Source organism: Pelophylax lessonae, assembly GCF_965119305.1.
Source record: "Pelophylax lessonae genome assembly, chromosome: 13".
NCBI lineage: Eukaryota > Metazoa > Chordata > Amphibia > Anura > Ranidae > Pelophylax > Pelophylax lessonae.
In genome coordinates this window covers 203,702,997-203,724,818 of record NC_138780.1, presented here as the reverse complement: position 1 = coordinate 203,724,818, position 21,822 = coordinate 203,702,997, and the positions used below count along the sequence as shown (strand labels likewise).

General features: G+C 46.9%; 2 protein-coding genes across 2 annotated transcripts in view; one reads left to right on the top strand and one right to left on the bottom strand.

Moving 5' to 3' along the window:
- The window catches only part of LOC309569498 (NACHT, LRR and PYD domains-containing protein 12-like), a 1,417,729-nt gene that overhangs the window by 547,075 nt on the left and 848,832 nt on the right, over window positions 1–21,822 (top strand). The gene's annotated exons all lie outside the window — the stretch shown is intronic.
- LOC309569499 (NACHT, LRR and PYD domains-containing protein 12-like) overlaps window positions 1–21,822 on the bottom strand; it is a 362,685-nt gene that overhangs the window by 168,036 nt on the left and 172,827 nt on the right. The window contains exon 5 of the mRNA XM_082275359.1: window positions 8,650–8,814. Coding sequence (XP_082131485.1) covers window positions 8,650–8,814 — 165 coding nt within the window. The remainder of the gene's footprint in view (window positions 1–8,649; window positions 8,815–21,822) is intronic.

The window sequence follows — 21,822 nt, the reverse complement described above, 5'->3', positions numbered from 1 at the left end:
TGGAGCAGTATGTCTGCACACGCCTACATGTAGTGAATGACGGGTCTGCCCCCTTCAACTTCTGGGTCTCCAAATTGGGCACATGGCCTGAGCTTGCCCTTTACGCCTTGAAGGTGCTGGCGTGCCCTGCAGCCAGTGTATTATCTGAACGGGTATTTAGCACGGCTGGGGGCGTTATAACAGACAAGCGCAGCCGCCTGTCCAGAGACAATGTGGACAAGCTCACGTTCATTAAAATGAACCAGGCATGGATCCCACGGGACTTTTCCGTACCTTGTGCAGAATAGCGATGGATACCGACCTTACCCACCCATTGTTCCATTTTTGCTCTTTCTCACTCTTTTGGGGTGTACCCGCATTTAAAATTTGTGAAAAGAAGCAGTGTTGGCTACCTCGTCCTCCTCAGGGCCAGATTAACGTAGGGGCTATTGGAGCTGCAGCTCCAGGCCCCTACCTTTTATATAGGCCCCGGGTTGGCCATATTCACTGTTACCGCTCTTCTGTCACTTGTAAACACAGAAGTCTGGCTTCTATGCTCGCTTCCCCAGGCAGCTCCCTCAGAACCTCTCCACACAGCACGAAGGTCGGACAAGGAGGGACAGTTGCCGATGCATGGATGTGTTTATGGGCTTCAGAGACAGCATCCCATGTTGAATTAGGCATGCATTGCTGCACCCTTCCTCCTCTGGGTGCATGCCAAGGCACGGCCCTTAAGGCCCTTCAAAATCCTCAGCACCAAGCCCATGATGCTCTTAATCCGGCCCTGGTCCTCCTCCACCGCCGCTTCCACTGCCGCGTGCACTCCAAAGTTTAAATACACATGCACGTGTTTGCCTACATGTACATGGTCCCGATACATTACTCTCCCTGCTGGCAAAGTGAAATAGAGCAGAGCAGGTCCGAGGGAGATCTTTCCCATCTCCTCACTGGCAAACAGAGCGATAATGCTAATGTGCCCTAGGTGATTAGGGTGTGCCCAGGTACACCCGGCACACCCTGTGCGCACGCCTATGACACCGCCACATCCACCACCACCACCTCAACCTCCCTCCTACTCCATATGGGCCTCGTCCTTCAGAGATGAAGAACATTGTTTTATTTTTCTGTTTTTTTTTTTTTTGTTGTTTTAACTTATTTCCCTATCCACATTTGTTTGCAGAGCACTTGCCATGCTCTTAACTACGTTTTGCTGCCATTTGCAGCACTCTAGCCCTTTCCTTTGGTGTTTTAGAGCCATTTTAGTGCCTGAAAGTTCGGGTCCCCATTGACTTCAATGGGGTTCGGTGTCCGGGAAAAGTTCAGCAAAAGTCCGGGACACGGACCCGGACTTTTTTCTAAAGTTCGGCCAAACCCACCGAACACGGACATCCAGGTGTCCGCTCAACTCTAATCACAATCCAAAAAGACAATACAGGTTTACTCACGAGTTCCATCTACCGTAAGCCTACAGCTGGCAACACCATATTACACGCTAATAGCTCACATCCGTCACCATTACTGAAATCCATTCCTTACAGCCAATACCTCAGGATTCGCAGAAACTGTACAAATGAAGAAACCTTTAAAATAGAAGCCTATAAACTAAGAAACAGACTCTCAAGACGTGGCTACACCAATACCCGCCTTAAGAAAGCGTTTAAACATGCCGTTTCTAAAACTAGAAATTACTTATTATTTCCCAAGACTTCCAAAAAACCCAACACGGCAAAAGCAGACACATTACGTATTATTACCAAATATACACAACAGCATGACGAAATAAGGAGGATCATAAATAAATATTGGCATTTACAGTTGAGTCCACATGTACAAAATCACCCAGCAATCACCTTTTGTAAAACTAAATCGCTCAAGGACCTTTTGGTCCACAGTGAATATACGGGTGAATTCAGGAATGACCCATGCAAACGCCCAGGGACTTTTCGCTGTGGAGGATGTGTCTCCTGTCAGTACATGTGCACCATGAGCAACATTACCTTACCCCACGGCAAAAAATACAAACGCAAACACTACGCCAACTGTAAAACAGTTGGGGTGGTCTACCTATTATTATGTCCATGCGGCAGCTATTAAGTTGCCAAAAACAAAACTGGAATTCCACAACAGAGCTTACAGACATGTGTTAAGCATGAAAACAGCAAATCCTGATCTACCTTTGGGTAGACAAGTCAGGGACTTCCACTCCAGCCATTTTCCCCCTATCCAATTTCTCATACTAGATAGAATACATCCCAACACCAGAGGGGGCAACTGGAACAAAATACTCCTACAACGGGAGGCACGCTGGATAGTGGGATTGAACACCACTTCACCTCCTGGTTTGAATGACTCCATGAGCTTTCGACCATTCCTGGAAGGCTTTTCCTCAGGAGGCTGGTAAAAATGATACAATAACCTCTACCGGTTATGACCTCACCATACACAGATTCCATGCCCACATTCCACTTCCCCCAATATATATATATATATATATATATATATATATATATATATATATATATATATATATATATATACTGTATAAACAAACCACCCCCACCCTTTTTCTCCTCCTTCATAGATCCATACCTTTCTCCAGTTCGGTTCACACACCACCATTCAGCTCTTCTTGCATCCTGAACCATGTATGATCATATTTGCTGACAATATGTTTTGCCTGCATTTTTTTTATGTCAGTTAGGTTTGATGCCCTCAGACCATATACAAGTCCCGGGTCTCAGGTTTATTCATTTTATCTATTTCATTATTGTTTCTTCTTTCTGACACAATGTAGCAACATACTACGAGGATACACCTGCCTAGAAATTATAGTAGTATCCTTATCAAACCCGTCTGATACTCGTTAACATGAGCTTTCATAGGGACTACATAGCATCTCACCTTACTATCCCTTAATATGTTAATCATATATTTTGATATTTAGAACCACTTTTGTTATTGCTATTTTTATGATCCTTTATTTCAGTTTTCTGTTTAAAGGTTATCTTATCTATGCATCTTTAACTGCACATTTGTAGTCACATTTATTTTATCTGCCTAATAAGTATGACTGCCTGATCCACTCCATTCCTTCTTCCTTTATCGTGTTTCTGTTTCTCCGCTCATTCTCACTGCATGTCTTCCTTGTCCCCCCCATTGCCACCATACGCACACATGCCTACCCCTGTTCTCCCTCCTCCCCTCCTGGTTGTTTTACCCAGGGCACAAAGGGGGCGTATAAGGGAGAAATAAAGGTTGGAGTCGGTGCTACCTTTGAGTATAAATACTTTAAAACCATGTGAGGATTATAAAGTGCTAGTGCAAGGTGCATATAAAACAACACTTACCATGTGAATAAAATATAAATGGATATGTTTAAAAAAGATACCTCAAAGTGCTTAAAAAATATTTAATGTGAAGTGACAGAAGTGTATAAATTATTGTTATGAGATAAAAGATAATATATATTTATATATCCAGGGAATAGTCCCATATAAACGCTGTGCTCAAAAAGTGAAGGTGAGTGTGGTGAGCTCAAGGTGCTCGTGGATCCACTTTCCACTAGAGGTCGCACTCACCCTTTAAACAGATAGCCAATAGTGGTTTTAGAATGTTCATGGGGGATTTTTCAAGTCCGAAGCTCCCAGGTCTGGTTCCTGAAAATCCTTACAGATAGGCGGGTCCCATCTAGGTGCTCAAACATAAAAAACCTCCATAGTGCAATATATTTAGTTGAGAATGCAAAATAATATGTAGTAACTCACGGTGAGGAGTTAGCCGATTGTCTCAGAGTGTTAGGCGCAGCGCCGGGAAGCTTCCGCGTTCCAACCACAGCAGACTGCAGACCGAAAGTGATGTTTGACGCGTAATTGGACGTCTACCTACGTACCGCCCCCTTCACTCGGCTCCTCCCGCTCCTCCCGCTGGCGGCACTAGGTCACGCTGACCAGCCCCGCCTTCTGTGATGGAGTCACTTCATGCGTCGGCGCTCCTGGGATGCAACGCCGCACTTCCGCATCGGGGGGCGGGGCATGCGTGCCAGAGGTGGGGGATCCCATTGGCCGAACGCCGCACAATCGTGAGACCTCTCCCGCACTGCGCAGGCGCCGGCATCCCCCGGGCACGATATTTAAACAGCGGCAGATACAGATCTCCTATCTGCTGCTGCTACGGGCTGCATAAGGATCTGGACACCTCGGACACCACCACCCAGGTACCCTGCATTTATAGATATTCAGGGACTATGTCCATCAGGCACTACATACATTCTGACATGCCTGCCATACTGTCTTTCACCCCAGATCCAGCACCTTAACCTCAGACCGGGACCTCTCCTGACATCTGCATCCAGGTACTTCCCTGTCATCAAACATCTTCTGTACTGCATAAAAAAGCATGCATGTGGTAAGACCAGCTCTGAGGAAGGGGGCCTGACCCCCGAAACGCGTTAGCGGTCCTGACTGAAGGACGTGTCCCAGTTCACACATGGTGGATTCTTGTAACATGTTTTTATCTCTACGTCTGTGAGTATGCATTTGGCATTTTTTATTAAACAATTTGCAAATTGACCACGGGTAATGCACTAGGTGTTTGCGCCTCCTCTTTCTTTCTTTTTTATGCACCCGTATTGGAGTTCCCTGCCTGAGGAGAGCAGCACGCCAGTCTTCCCATTCGGAGTGAGCGCTGGGCTGAATTTTTGTATCTTCTGTACTGCGCCCACCGAGCACTATTCTGAAATTGTTACATTTCTACTCTACCTCCTTACACCCCAGATCCAGTACCCAGGCCAATACTTGAATACCCCTCGGCTCCCTTACTCAGGTATCTTTTCTCACTTGAGACACATCGATACCCTACCTATATAGTATTCTATATAGTTGTATATATCTCTTAACATACTTGCTATGCCCTCTTTTTTATCCCAGTACCGGCATTTGGGTCGTCCTATCCCTAATTACCTTAGGGGGACCTTTGATCCCTCCCATTGCCCTCTCTGGATGAACATACTATGACCTGGTGACCTAACTACTAAAATACAAAGGTACTTCGTAACGTAGATTCAATTTGCTCATACATGGCAATATTACATCCTGAAGCTTATACATACAGTATATACAGTGGGTACGGAAAGTATTCAGACCCCCTTAAATTTTTCACTCTTTGTTATATTGTAGCCATTTGCTAAAATCATTTAAGTTCATTCTTCTTCCTCATGAATGTACACATAGCACCCCATACTGACAGAAAAACACAGAATTGTTGACATTGTTGCAGATTTATTAAAAAAGAAAAACTGAAATATCACATGGTCCTAAGTATTCAGACCCTTTGCTCAGTATTTAGTAGAAGCCCCCTTTTGATCTAATACAGCCAGGAGTCTTTTTGGGAAAGAGGCAACAAGTCTTTCACACCTGGATTTGGGGATCCTCTGCCATTCCTCCTTGCAGATCCTCTCCAGTTCTGTCAGGTTGGATGGTAAACGTTGGTGGACAGCCATTTTTAGGTCTCTCCAGAGATGCTCAATTGGGTTTAAGTCAGGGCTCTGGCTGGGCCATTCAAGAACAGTCACAGAGTTGTTGTGAAGCCACTCCTTCGTTATTTTAGCTGTGTGCTTAGGGTCATTGTCTTGTTGGAAGGTAAACCTTCGGCCCAGTCTGAGGTCCAGAGCATTCTGGAGAAGGTTTTTGTCCAGGATATCCCTGTACTTGGCCGCATTCATCTTTCCCTCGATTGCAACCAGTCGTCCTGTCCCTGCAGCTGAAAAACACCCCCACAGCATGATGCTGCCACCACCATGCTTCACTGTTGGGACTGTATTGGACAGGTGATGAGCAGTGCCTGGTTTTCTCCACACATACCGCTTAGAATTAAGGCCAAAAAGTTCTATTTTGGTCTCATCAGACCAGAGAATCTTATTTCTCACCATCTTGGAGTCCTTCAGGTGTTTGCTAGCAAACTCTATGCGGGCTTTCATGTGTCTTACACTGAGGAGAGGCTTCCGTCGGGCCACTCTGCCATAAAGCCCCGACTGGTGGAGGGCTGCAGTGATGGTTGACTTTCTACAACTTTCTCCTATCTCCTGACTGCATCTCTGGAGCTCAGCCACAGTGATCTTTGGGTTCTTCTTTACCTCTCTCACCAAGGCTCTTCTCCCCCGATAGCTCAGTTTGGCCGGACGGCCAGCTCTAGGAAGGGTTCTGTTTGTCCCAAAGTCTTCTATTTGAGGATTATGGAGGCCACTGTGCTCTTGGGAACCTTAATTGCCTTGCCACAATTCTGTCTCTGAGCTCTTCAGGCAGTTCCTTTGACCTCATGATTCTCACTTGCTCTGACATGCATTGTGATCTGGAAGGTCTTATATAGACAGGTGTGTGGCTTTCCTAATCAAGTCCAATCAGTATAATCAAACACAGCTGGACTCAAATGAAGGTGTAGAACCATCTCAAGGATGATCAGAAGAAATGGAAAGCACCTGAGTTAAATATATCAGTGTCACAGCAAAGGGTCTGAATACTTAGGACCATGTGATATTTCAGTTTTTCTTTTTTAATAAATCTGCAACAATGTCAACAATTCTGTGTTTTTCTGTCAGTATGGGGTGCTATGTGTACATTCATGAGGAAGAAGAATGAACCTAAATGATTTTAGCAAATGGCTGCAATATAACAAAGAGTGAAAAATTTAAGGGGGTCTGAATACTTTCCGTACCCACTGTATGTGTTTCAGACCCTCCTTTTGGAATCTTACATAAATACCCTTGGAGCCCATTTTCCAAAAGCCCCCTGGTACCCATCTGGCATACTCTAGAAGGTACATTGCTTCATACTCTATGGTCCATTCCAAGTATGAATGATTTCTGCAAATCATGTCAACATCGTTATACACACTCACTTCCCCTCTCTAACCCCTTTACACATGCCACTAGGGACGTCACAGTGCCCTACATTTTTGGCGTCCTCGCTGAAACTCCTCGAGGGGAGGACACCTCTTGGAAGCTCATCTCCGCCCACTGACACCATCTTCTACAGCAGATCTCCCTTCAGTCTTCTTGATTTTATCTGCTGCGACTCTCTTGTCGCACCTTGATATTCATCTGGTATGCACTCTTTATGTTTTTCTTTTTGATTTTCATATCATATCTTCATGATCAATGTTACCTAATATTGTATAATCCAGTAACTAATATGACACTATTTACTGCATTGTTCAGGAAATCAATGTTCTCCATCTCTAGACCCCTGAAGAAAGGCACATTCGCTTGAAACGCGTAGGGTTGGAGGATTTCCTCATCATCCTTTTCATCATATACCCTAAGTATATGTATTACTTACATTCCACATATGGTTTTACATCCATACACTACACTCTTGTTAATGTTGTATATTTGTATATTGTCTGATCTTTTTGATCAATTTTACCTTGCTGTAATTTAACCACTTAAGCCCCGGAAGATTTTACCCCCTTCCTAACCAGAGCCTATTTTGCGATTCGGCACTGCGTGACTTTAACGGACAATTGTGTGGTCGTGCGACGCTGTACCCAAACAAATTTTTCCCAATATTTTTCACTTTTTTATATAAAATTCCCCCCAAAAAAAATGTAAAAATCAAATTTTTTTAACATTTTAGGCCAATTTGTTTTCTGCTACATATGTTTGGTAAAAAAAAAATCGCAAAGAGCTTATTTTGATTGGTTTGCGCAAAAGTTATTGCGTTTACTAACTAAGGGAAAGATTTTTGTCATTTTTATTGTTTTTTTTTTCAACGAGTAATGGCGGCGATCTGCGTTTTTTTTTGCGGGACTGCGACATTGCGGCGGACAGATCGGACCCTTGACTGACATTTTTGACACTTTTGGGGGTACTAGTGACATTACTACAGTAATCAGTGCTATACATATGCACTGTTACTGTAAAAATGACACTGGCAGGTAAGGGGTTAACTTTATTTGAGAAGGAGGGGTTAAGTATGTCCCTAGGGGCGTGCTTCTTGCTTTGATTGGATGTGGCTGTGTGTGTAACAGCACAGATCTATGGTCCTACATAGCAGGACCATATGATCTGTGCTGTTACACAGGGAGAATGACAGGCGGCTTTGTTTACATTAGCCGCCTGCCTTTCTCCCGGTGTAACCGATGATCGCAAGTGACCGACGGACTCGCGCGGGGGGGGGGGGGGGTCCGTGAGCGAGCCTGTGAGGGGCTGACTGCCGACGTAAATAGTCGTTAGGCAGTCGGCAAATGGTTAATAAATTATTTGATTTTACTCTTTTTGGAAGTGTGATTGCCGCTAAAGTCCCACCACTAGGGGGAACCCTTTCCTGTTTTGTTAAGGTACATTTTCCATTCGTTAGTTTATGTAGCACATATTTTAGGCTCCTTGCAGTAAGATTGCCCTGTGTATGATCTCCTATAATCTCATCTATTTCACTAATTATCAGACAAAACAGAATATCAGATTTCATCAAACAATTATTTCACGGCTAATAAAAGAGCGTGATAAGATTCCAGATTTACCCAACATTCCAGGATTAACTATATACTGAGACAAAAAGGAGAAGCATATACCTACATTATATTAATATTTATTATCATATTTATATATTATTTATGTGATTTAGATATAAAACTGTCCCAGAATATGATTGTCTCAGTCAGTCCTGTTATACTCACTGTAATTCCTCTATCCGGCTTGTTGTCAGAGCTTCCATCACATCCCTGAAATGAGGACCCCCCAGATTGTTCCCATTCAGGATCAGTGTCCTCAGTGTCTGATTATTTCTTATTACAGATGCCAGGTGGAGGCAGTAACTGTCTGTCAGGTCATTATTGGACAATCTGTAGAAGAAGAGAAGAATGTTACCAGAAAGAAATTAATTTCTCCCCCAGTAATGAATGTAACTATTCTCTACATGAATGAAACTCATTTCTCTTTATTGGAATCATTTATATCAGATCACTTTATAAACTCCAGTAATTCCACACTCCAATATTGTCATCCATGTGTAGAGAAGGTAATATCTCCATTAACAGGATGAACACAGAATATCACTGATAGAGATGGCCTTGCGGTTCGCCCGGTGGTCGGTTCGCAGCAAATTTTCTTGTTCGCTACCCGCCAATTTTGCGAACACATGGCGTTGTTCGCGGCGGCCATATTAGTTTACATTGGGGAAAACTTTGACCCATGACACAGCCGTCAGGTGGAACGGGACAGCCAATTAAAACATTTAAGCACATGGACATGCCCCCTACCCTATAAATAGACCTTAACTGTCGGCCATTTCACATTCCACTTTTTGCCAGCGTAGGGAGAAGTTGCCTGTGCTCGTGAGGGAGAGATTGCCAGACACAAATAGCTCTGTGAAGATCCACAAAAGTCCTTTTCAGGGCTGGTATTTCAGTATAGGTCTACTAGTATCTTTTCAGGGTAGGGGCCGGTATCCAGTCGGTGCTTTAGGGGCAGTTAGAGATCGGCAGCAGTCACACACAATCCACAGTATAATATAATTTGTAGAAAGCATATTATAGTGGATTAGTAGTATTATTGTGCACCATGCAGCATTGTGACAGGTGTGGTGACTGAGCGTTGCTGCAGCAATACTACACACAGTGACAAAAGCACTTATAATGTATTATAACTGGTGTGATAGACCAATGCCCCCCCCCCATACCACATATTGAAGTGGGGTGCCATCTGAGTATATTTTTACAAGTGTATTTGTGTCCTGCAACAATATTGCCTCTTTTGCTGAGTTAAGTCTGATACACAGTGCCAAACTCACTAACCAATTTTTTTGAACTGCTGTGATAGACCAGTGGCCCCCCCAATACCACATATTGAAGTGGGGTGTTATTTAACAGTATAATTTTCTAAGAGTGTATTTTAGTCCTGCAAAAATTTGGCCTCTTGCTGTGTAAACTGTGCTACAAACAGTGACAACAGTTACTGGCCAATTACTTGTAGAACTGTTGTAATAAACCTGTGGCCCCCAATACCACAGATTGAAGCGGGGGGTTATCTGAGTATACTTTTACAAGTGTATTTGTGTCCTGCAACAATATTGCCTCTATTGCTGAGTTAAGTCTGGTACACACAGTGCCAAACTCACTGGCCAATTTTTTGAACTGGTGTGATACACCAATGGCCCACCAATACCACATATTGAGGTGGGGTGTTATTTGAGTAAACTTTTACAAGTGTATTTGTGTCCTGCAACAATATTGCCTCTTTTGCTGAGTTAAGTCTGGTACACACAGTGCCAAACTCACTGGCCAATTTTTTGAACAACTGGTGTGATAGACCAGTGGCCCCCCAATACCACATATTGAAGTGGAGTGTTATCTGAGTAAACTTTTACAAGTGTATTTGTGTCCTGCAACAATATTGCCTCTTTTGCTGAGTTAAGTCTGGTACACACAGTGCCAAACTCACTGGCCAATTTTTTGAACAACTGGTGTGATAGACCAGTGCCCCCCCCCCCCCAATACCACATATTAAAGTGGGGTGTTATTTAACAGTATAATTTTCTAAGATTGTATTTTAGTCTTGCAAAAATTTGGCCACTTTTGCTGTGTTAACTGTGCTACACACAGTGACAACAGTTACTGGCCAATTATTTGTAGAACTGATGTGATAAACCTGTGGCCCCCCAATACCAAAGATTGAAGTGAGGTGTTATTTAACAGTATACTTTTCTAAGGTTTTATTTTAGTCCTGCAAAAATTTGGCCTCTTTTGCTGTGTTAACTGTGCTACACACAGTGACAACAGTTACTGGCCAATTATTTGAAGAACTGGCGGACTCACGGACTGGCAGATAGGGAGAAGAGGCAGGCAGAACTTTGCACAATAGGTAGAAAGCAGACTGCAAATGTATCAGGAGCGAGCCATCAACCATGTACAGTCACATCTGGCACTCCCAGGATGCCGTCACATGGCTCTGCAGTGTGGGCTTTTTTTAATGTGTCCGTTGCTGACAACAGTGTTGCCATCTGCAGCCTTTGCAGTCAACGCATAAGTCGCGGTAAGCCCAACGTTCACCTAGGGACCACCGCCTTAAGAAGGCACCTGAAATCCCATCACCGAGCCCAGTGGGAGCAACACCGTCAGAACCCACAAAGCCATACTCCAGGCTCTCACCATCCAGCCTCTTCTCCTTATCCTTCTCCTGTCTCCTCACAGTTGTCCTCCACTCCACCTTCCATGATGCCGTCGTCATGTTGTTCTGGAAAAAGGCAGGCTTCTGTGGCTCAAACGTTGGAGCGTAAAAAAAGGTGTCAGACTACATCGGGTTAATGGCCGATGTGGATGTTCTGAGGAGTGATGAACCCCTAGACTACTGGGTGGGTAGGCTTGACCTCGGTCCAGAGATTGCACAATTTGCAATGGAAATGTTGGCTTGCCCCCCCGTCCAGAGTCCTTTCCGAATGGACGTTAAGCGCAGCAGGGGGGATCATGACCGATAAGCGTACTCGCCTAGCTCATGACAGTGTAGAGTACCTCACATTTATAAAAATGAATGAGGCATGGATCTCTGAGGAATTCAACACATGTGACCAGTAGACCATGTTTCATTGAAATTCCTCATGCCAGGCCACAAATATCCACCAGACCGCCATCCACCCACAACAATTCCTGGTCCTTGGCTTCGCTAAATACAGCAGCATAAAAGGCATTTCATGTCCATTGAATGGCTAATTTTTGGGGGCCTTTACTGGCCAACACTTACTTCTTTATCCTGTGAATGCCTAATGTACCTCCAGCCACCAAATACTACATTCTTAGCTGTCAGGTAAACCCATGTGGGCTAATTTTTGGAGCCTATACAGGCCAACACTTACTTCTGTATCCTGTGAATGCCTAATGTACCTTCAGCCATCAAATACTACCAGGGCCGATCCTAGGGTAACAGACGCCTGGATGCAGAAATATTTATGGCGCCCCCCGTGTGGGTGTGGTCATCTTACTAACTCCTCCCCTTTCCTAATGGGACCTGGAGGGGGTCTCTCCAAGGAACACAGAGAGGGCCTCTGTTAGAAAGTCTGTTAGAAAGAGCCTCCACCAGGCCCCATTAGAGACTACAATGGGGTTGTATCATGGGACCTGGAGGGGGGTCTCTCGAACAGAGGTCATCTCTGTGTGCATTTTAAAGTCTATGTTAGAAAGACCCCCCACCAGGCCCCATTAGAGACTACAACAGAGTCTAATGGGACCTGGAGGGGGGTTTATCTTACAGAGGCCCTCTCTGTGCCTATTGGAGAGTCTCTGATAGAAAGAGTCCCCTCCATCCCCGATGAGAGACTACATTAGAGTGTCACCGAACAATAGAAAAATGGTATGTTGGGCTCTGTGGTATGTTGGGCTCTGTGGTATGTTGGGCTCTGTGGTATGCTGGGCTCTGTGGTATGCTGGGCTCTGTGGTATGCTGGGCTCTGTGGTATGCTGGGCTCTGTGGTGTAAAGCTCTTGTGTGATATCTCAGCGGGGCTGCGGCTGTCACTGTGAGAACGGCGCCTCCATAGTCCCGGCTCACAGGCGGAGTGATATCAAATGCACTCCACCTGTGAGAGGAGGAGCCGTACAGAGAAAGCAGGCGGCTGCAGTAGAGAGCTGCTGCTTCCTCTGTATGGCTCCTCCTCTCCAGGGCTGGTGCAAGGATTTTTGGCGCCCTAGGCAAAATAAAAATTGCTGCCCCCCCCCATATGCTCTTGAATGTGTGGCACAATGCGCATTATTAGTACACATACACTTCCATAAGCCTAAAACGTTTTACTATGCATTAAACTTCAGTCTAAGTTACAGTCAGGCTCGGTTTCCACTAGTGTGGCTACGAAGTCGTGCTAATTCTAGCGTGACTTCATAGCTTAAGTTGTTTGCGGCTTTCAGTGAGACTTGTCCCTCATTATAGAGGGAAGTCGCACTGAAAACGGCTCAAAAGTAGTGCACAAACTACTTTTGAAGTCGCCGCAACTCAAGACGCGGCAGTGGAAACGGGCCACATTGAAAACAATGGCTTTTGACTTGCTGTGCGACTTGACATGTGTCAAGTCGCACCACAAGTCGCACTAGTGGAAACCGAGCCTTAGACCATGTAATGTAGTACACTACACATACACTTCCATAATGGGTAGCATATGGACAGGCTAGGTAGGGTAGTATACGGACAGGCTAGATAGGGTAGTATACGGACAGGCTAGGTAGGGTAGTATACGGACAGGCTAGGTAGGGTAGTATACGGACAGGCTAGGTAGGGTAGTATACGGACAGGCTAGGTAGGGTAGTATACGGACAGGCTAGGGTAGTATATGACAGTGGGATCAGTGGCAGTGCTGGTGGGGGATGGGGAAGGGACTTCTTTTCCATGTTGCTCATGAGTAGGGCAGCCCATTGAAATGAATGGGCAGCCCTACATGTGGTGCATAAAAACCACACCTGCGCTTGTGTGCAAAAAAAAAAGCTAAACTGTGTAAATTCAAAATAACAGATTTTCTCCAAATATGTAGTGTTCATAGAATTGCACTACCTCCAGGTTCTCTGAGCAGACACTGAGATGGAGGGAATCTAAGAAAATCAGGGCACAGATGGAATTTACAGGAGATTTCTGGGGAAGATAGAAAAAAAGAGTTTGAGAGCTGTAGTGGGACAGTCACTGCTGTGGGCAAGTATGTAATGTTCATGAGATGATAAGTGTGTGCACGCCTATGAGTTGTACTCACTTTGGCTCTGTGGTGTCTGACACTAGCAGCAGTGACACCTCTGCCGAGATCAGCTCCAGCCCTCCACAATCAGCCCTCACGAGCCAGCTGACCTTTAGTCTCCGCCCCCCGGCCAGGCTCCAAAGACAGCCCATCTGCTGATGCTGCTTTGTGTCCCAGCTCACTGGGATGCACCATCTGCCCGCCTGGACGGGGGGGGAGACATGGAGCTTGTCGGTCCAGAAGTCCCCTTTCCTTCTGCTGTCCCTAACCCGGACAATGAGGAGGGGGCACCTCCGGCGCCCCTGACTTATGTGCACTAATAGAAGCGGCCCTGCACACAAAACTGCTAGAAAAAAATGTGGGTGTCAATTTGCCTCCCCCACTGTTGCCCCTCCCCTCAGCTCACAACTACAAAGGATATAGCAGGCAGCTCCGAGGCTGCAGTGAGAGACTTGCGGTCGGGAGAGGATAGTGCGCCCCCCACCAGGCGGCGCCTGGGCGCACTGCACCCTAAGCACCCGCCTGGGATCGTCCCTGAATACTACGTTCTTAGCTGTCAGGTAAACCCATGTGGGCTATTTATGGGGCCAGTACTGGCCAACACTTACTTCTGTATCCTGTGAATGCCTAATGTACCTCCAGCCACCAAATACTATGTTCTTAGCTCTCAGGTAAACCCATGTGGTCTAATTTTTGGGGCCTATACTGACCGACACGTACTTCTGTATCCTGTGAATGCCTAATGTACCTCCAGCCACCAAATAACGGAATTTTTGTAAAATCTTACCGTAAAATTCCTTTCTCTGAGTCCTCCGACAGTCGCCACCCACTCATACAGTCTTCACCAATGGGGTATTGACTTCCTCTCCACAGGAGTAGCTGGGCATAAGACTTGTTAGAAACAAAGCATTTACATAGACACACCCATGGGGGCTGTCCCACTGGTCCAATACCCCCCTGCAATCAGCCATCCCAGCTCAGTTTGGTAGCAAGCAGTTAAGTGTATAAGAACCCCAAAAGAGGGGCGAGGGTGGCGACTGTCGGAGGACTCAGAGAAAGGAATTTTACGGTAAGATTTTACAAAAATTCTGTTTTCTCTTACGTCCTCCGACAGTCGCCGCCCACTCATACAGTCCTCACCAATGGGGATGTCCCAAAGCAGTGTAGACATGAGGGGTGGGAAACGCAACCGTCAGAAAAGGCAACGCAGTACCCTCATCAGAGAAAGGAACCTTACATGAACAGCAAGGGAACCTTCTGGGCAACAAGAAAGCTCAACAGGAGCAACAACCCAGGAAAGCAAACAATCAAGGGGGTAAACAACCCCAACAGCCAGGGACCCACAACAAAACTAGGGACCCCTACGGTACTGCCGCACAGAGAACTTTGCGGCCAAAGGAGGCATCAGCTGATGCCAGAACATCAATTTTGTAGAATTTGGAAAAGGTGTGCACTGACGACCAAGTCGCAGCCTTGCACACCTGGACCACCGAGGCATGATGCCGGAAAGCCCAGGACGCACTCATCGATCTGGTAGAGTGCGCCTTGACAGGGAAGGGCGGTACTCGTTCCTTCAAGGAATAAGCCTGGACAATTGTCTGTCTGATCCATCTTGAAATGGTCGCCGCAGACGCAGCCATACCCTTCCGAGGTCCCTCAGGAAGGACAAAGAGGGAATCCGATTTTCAAAAGGATTCAGTCGTCGACATGTAAACCCTGATCGCTCTGACAACATCCAAAGAATACAAGGCAACCTCCTTAGGATGCTTAGGATTCGCACAAAGTGAAGGTAAAACAATGTCCTCATTAAGGTGAAAATCCGAAACCACCTTTGGAAGAAAGGACGGGTTAGGTCGCAAGACCACCTTATCCCTATGAACCACCAGGTAAGGGGAGAGGCAAGACAACGCCGCCAACTCCAACATTCTGCAAGCCGAAGTGATCGCTACCAGAAAGGCAACGTTTTTAGACAGCAGAGGTAATGAAATTTCCCTGATTTTTTCAAACGGGGAACGTTGTAACACGGACAGAACCAAGTTCAAGTCCCATGGAGGTAAGGGCTCCCTTCTAGGAGGGACCAAGTGACGCTTTACCTGAATGATGGTGCAAATCAAAGAATGAGACGCCACAGGGCGCTGGAAAAGAACAGCCAGTGCAGGTACCTGGCCCTTAATCGTGGCCAACACAAGGCGCTGGTCCACACCAGACTGGAGGAAAGCCAACACTCTCGTCACTGAGTATGAATGAGGAGAGAAGCCCCTGGACTCACACCAGGCAAAATAAGCTTTCCATGTACGGTAATAAATCTTACCAGATGAGGCTTTTCTAGCCTTGATTAGGGTAGGAATGACCTCTGAGGAGAGACCCCTGTCTCTCAGGACCTGGCTTTCAACAGCCATGCCGTTAAAGCCAGCGACTGTAAAGCAGGATGGAAGATCGGTCCCTGAGACAGCAGATCTTCTCGCATTGGCAGCCGCCATGGAGGCTCGACGGCCAGGTGAACGATGTCTGCGTACCAGGACTGGCGTGGCCAGTCCGGCGCTACCAGAATCACCAGTGTTTGTTCCGAGGCCTACCTGCGAAGGAACCTGGACAACAGAATCAGAGGAAAGGCGTATATCAGATGATACTGATGCCAAGGCACCACCAGCGCATCCGAGGCGTCTGCCAGAGGATCGCGCGTTCTTGCCACGAACCTTTCCACCTTGTGGTTTAGCCGAGATGTGAACAGATCCACATCCGGGGATCCCCATTTCGCACACAGCATTTGAAATACCTCCGGGTGCAGGGACCATTTCCCCTGGTCCAGGGTCTGGAGGCTCAGATAATCGGCATGCCAATTCTCTACACCCGGAATGTGAACTGCCGATATCGCCGGGACATGAGTCTCGGCCCAAGACAGAATACTGGTCACTTCCTGGGCCGCCCGGGAACTCCTGGCGCCCCCTTGGTGATTGATGTATGCCACCGCAGTGGCATTGTCCGTCTGCACCCATACAGGATGGCCCTGAAGACGATCCGACCAGTGGAGCAGGCACAGCCTGATCGGCGATCGCTCTCAATTCCAATATATTGATAGAAAGGGAGGATTACTCCTCCGACCAAGTGCCCTGGGCAGACAGGTTGCCCAGGACGCCACCCCAGCCCGACAGGCTGGCATCTGTGGTAATCACCGTCCACAGTAACGGCCGGAAGGATTTCCCTTCCGACACAGCCAGGGACTGAAGCCACCACAAGAGATCCATTCTGGTTTGGCGACTCAGAGACACTCTCTGCTCCAAGGACTGAGGTAGTCTGTCCCACCTGGCCAGGATCTCCGCTTGGAGAGATCGCGTGTGAAACTGTGCAAATGGTATCACCTCGAATGCTGACATCATCAGCCCCAGGGACCGCATACAGGTCCTGAGTGACGAGGATTCGTTGTCCCTGAGGGACCTGACCTCGGACTGCAGGGTCCGGAGCTTGTCCTCCGGTAAGAACACCTTTGCTTGAGCAGAGTCCAGAACCATTCCCAAATATGGGAGACGAACCGATGGAGACAAGGTTGACTTCTGAACGTTGATGGTCCATCCGAACTCCTGGAGTGTCTGGACCGTAGTGGACAGATCGCGCAACAGGCTCTGACTGGCACTCGATCTTAACAGGAAAACATGCAGATATCCCAAGACCGCAATGCCCTGTGCCCACAACAGGCCCAGAACAGGCGCCAACACTTTGGTAATGACCCTTGGAGCCGAAGCGAGACCGAAAGGTAACGCCACAAACTGATAATGATCCTCCGCAATAGCGAAGCGGAGGTACCTCTGATGACCCTAAAAAATGGATGATGTGTAGATATGCATCCTTCAGATCGATAGAGGCCAGGAATTCCCCTGGACTCAGGGAGGCCACCACCGAGCAGAGCGATTCCATGCGGAATTTTCGAATGCGCACGAAACGGTTCAGAGCTTTTAAGTCCAGAATCGGACGCACCTTGCCCTCCTTTCTGGGCACAGTGAACAGATTAGAGTAAAACCCCCGAAATCTGTCCCGATGAGGCACCGGGACGATTACCTCCTGTGCGAGGAGATCCTGTACCGCTTGATGCAAGTCTTGTAACCGCCCTGGGGTCAAATGAAGATTTGAGGGAAAGAATCTGTCCGCCGGCCGTGAAAGGAATTCGATCTGGTATCCTGATCGAATGATTTCCTGAACCCACCTGTCCGGAATTCGGAGCAGCCAAGGTTGGAGGAAACCGCGCAAACATCCCCCCACCCCTGAAATTGGTGAGGGCGTCCCTTCAGGCAGAGGAGGACTGAGCCGCCGCACCGGGGTGGCTGGATTTAGGTTTGCCCGCCCAGGGCTTTCTCTGGCCACTTTGGCCCTTGAAAGGTTTCCCCTTGTTCTGTGTCTTGAAGGCACGAAAGGACCCCTGGTTTGGTTTAAAGGCGGGACCCCGCTTGCCGCAGAAAAACTTGCCCTTAGGATTCTGGGGCAACAGAGTGCTCTTGCCCCCAGTGACTCCTTTACCCAATTCATCCAGGGAGTCTCCAAAAAGGCGAGACCCCACATAGGGAATGTCAGCCACCGTCTTTCTTGATTTCTGGTCAGCCGACCAGCTTTTCAACCAGATCAGTCGACGGTTAAGCACCGCGACACTAGACAGGCACGCAGCTAATGGGGCCTCATTTAAGGCTGCATCACACAGATACATGACCCCTTGATAAACCTGGTCCACCATCTCCAAGGTAGCAGGGGGGGGCAGAATCCGCCATGAGGGTGCATCTTATCACCTTGGTCCAATCCGCCACAACCTGAGCCACCATGACAGAGGCAAAAATAGGCTTTAGCATGGAGCCTGCCACCATGTAAGAAAAGCGGGCAAGTGATTCCAGCCTCCTATCCGTAGGATCCCTAAATACCGGAGAATCTTCGGTGGGAACCAGAGTAGCCTTGTTCAATCTGGCCACAGTGTGATCCACTTGAGGAGCCACACACCAGCGCGAAACCGTAGGAGACGAAAAAGGGTAAAGAAGTTGGAACCTTTTGGCACCGTGAAGGTGTGTTTAAAATTGCGCCATTGCTCATTCACTGTGTGATGAAACTCAGCAGGGCAAGGAAAAACCTGAGCCGTCTTGCGGGACCTGTGTGTACCAAAAGAGGACACAATGCCCAGAGGATTGGGCTCATCCTCTAAATGTAGTGTTTCTTTCACGGCAAGAATCAGCGCATCCATAGCTGCGCGTTCCTCTGACGTCCCAGGGGGGGAATCATCCACCCCCTGCAACCTCCGCCTCCCCCTCAGATTGAGAAGAGCGAGACCCTTCTAGGGGTACACTACCTACAGCAACCATGTCACATTCAGGATCAGAAGAAAAATAAATCCTAGGCCTTTTTCTAGCAGCAAGTTCAGTCATCAGCACATCCATTTTGGACACCAAAGTCGCCACTACAGCAGACAAATTAGTCAGGGCAGAGGATTCAGAGAAACCTGAATCCCCCGCCAAGGCTGGAGGAAATTTGCTGTCCTGGGATTCCATTGCAAAAAAAAAATTTTTTGTTTTTTTGTTTGTTTTTTTTGTAAGGTACTGGCCCTTTAAGCGCGCCGCGGAACCCACAGCACACCGCTACAAAGACTGTGGAACAAGGGAACAAGGGAAGACAAAAGGACAGCAGAACAGAGCCCCACAAGTGTGTTACCACCGCAGTCGGTCGCTCCTGAGTGAAGGAAGGAAGTGATGTCCATCATAAAATAGAAGAAGAAGGCTGAGACTGTAGCCCCAGCACAGGGAAGCCTATCTACTCCTTAACTAGGCAGAAGACAAACTGAGCTGGGATGGCTGATTGCAGGGGGGTATTGGACCAGTGGGACAGCCCCCATGGGTGTGTCTATGTAAATGCTTTGTTTCTAACAAGTCTTATGCCTAGCTACTCCTGTGGAAAGAAAGTCAATACCCCATTGGTGAAGACTGTATGAGTGGGCGGCGACTGTCGGAGGACGTAAGAGAAACTATGTTCTTAGCTGTCAGGTAAACCCACGTGGTCTAATTTTTGGGGCCTATTCTGGCCGACACTTACTTCTGTATCCTGTGAATGCCTAATGTACCTTCAGCCACCAAATACTACTTTCTTAGCTGTCAGGTAAACCCATGTGGTCTAATCTTTGGGGCCTATACAGGCGACACTTACTTCTGTATACTGTGAATGCCTAATGTACCTCCAGCCACAGAATACAATGTTCTTAGCTGTCAGGTAAACACATGTGGGCTAATTTTTGGGGCCTTTTATGGCCGATACTTCTTTATCCTGTGAATGCCTCATTTTTCAGACTGGAATTGAAAATCAATGGGTCTGTAAAGGTTCCACCAAATTGTGGAATGGATGCGGACCCATTTTACAGATGTGTGAATGGACCCTATATGTATTTGACATGTATTTACCGGCTGCTGTCAGTTCTGGCTGATTTATGGGAAAAAAAAAATGTGTGCTGTAAAAAAAAAAAAAAAAAAAAAATTTTTAGGGCAACTTTTCCATTTGCATTACTTCTGTTATGACATTGTCCATGTGCTGAGACTATTTGTGCACAGCTAGTAAGTCTTTTGTGACTGCAAATATGACCTAAAGGTTTTTAAAGTTCGCCTTACATTAAAGTCAATGGGCCCGCGCTAACTTGCGGTTCGTGTACTTTTGAGAAAATTTGCAGCTGACGTTCGCAAACCGCCCCAGCCGATGTTCGTCCATCACTAGAGTTGAGCGGACACCTGGATGTCCCGGACTTTTTCCGAACTTTACCCGGACACCAAACCCCATTGAAGTCAATGGGGATCCGAACTTTCAGGCACTAAAATGGCTCTAAAACACCAATGGAAAGGGCTAGAGTGCTGCAAATGGCAGCAAAACGTAGTTAAGAGCATGGCGAGTGCACTGCAAACAAATGTGGATAGGGAAATAACTTAAAAAGCAACAAAAAAAAAAACAAAAAAATAAAACAATGTTCTTCATCTGTGAAGGACGAGGCCCATATTGAGTAGGAGGGAGGTTGGGGTGGTGGTGGATGTGGCGGTGTCATAGGCGTGCGCACAGGGTGTGCCGGGTGTGCCTGGGAACACCCTAATCACCTAGGGCACATTAGCATTATCGCTCTGTTTGCCAGTGAGGAGATGGGAAAGATCTCCCTAGGACCTGCTCTGCCATAAGAGAAGTGCCACACACTTCTATTTCACTTTGCCAGCAGGGAGAGTAATGTACTGGGGCCATATACATGTAGGCAAACACATGCATGTGTATTTAAACTTTGGGGTGCACACCCTAATGCAATAGGCTGCGCACACCTATGGGCGGTGTAGGTGGAAGCGGCAGTGGAGGAGGACGAGGTAGCCAACACTTTTTTCAGTCATTTTAAATGAGGGTACACCCCAAAAGAGTGAGAAAGATCAAAAATATAAAAATGGGTGGGTAAGGTCGGTATCCATCTCTATTCTGCACAAGGTACGGAAAAGTCCTGTGGGATCCATGCCTGGTTCATTTTAATGAACGTGAGCTTGTCCACATTGTCTCTGGACAGACGGCTGCGCTTGTCTGTGATAACGCCCCCAGCCGTTCTAAATACACGTTCAGATAATACACTAGCTGCAAGGCACGCCAGTACCTCCAAGGCGTAAAGGGCAAGCTCAAACTTTCAGGCACTAAAATGGCTCTAAAAAACCAATGGAAAGGGCTAGAGTGCTGCAAATTGCAGCAAAATGTAGTTAAGAGCATGGCAAGTGCTCTGCAAACAAATGTGGATAGGGAAATAACTTAAAACAACAAAAAAAACTGAAAAATAAAACAATTTTCTTCATCTGTGAAGGACTAGGCCCAAATGGAATAGGAGGGAGGTTGAGGTGGCGGTGGATGTGGCGGTGTAGGTGGAAGTGGCGGTGGAGGGGGACGAGGTAGCCAACACTGCTTTTTTTCAGTCATTTTAAATTAGGGTACACCCCAAAAGAGTGAGAAAGATCAAAAATATAAAAATGGGTGGGTAAGGTCGGTATCCATCTCTATTCTGCACAAGGTACGGAAAAGTCCTGTGGGATCCATGCCTGGTTCATTTTAATGAACGTGAGCTTGTCCACATTGTCTCTGGACAGGCGGCTGAGCTTGTCTTTGAAAACGCCCCCAGCCGTGCT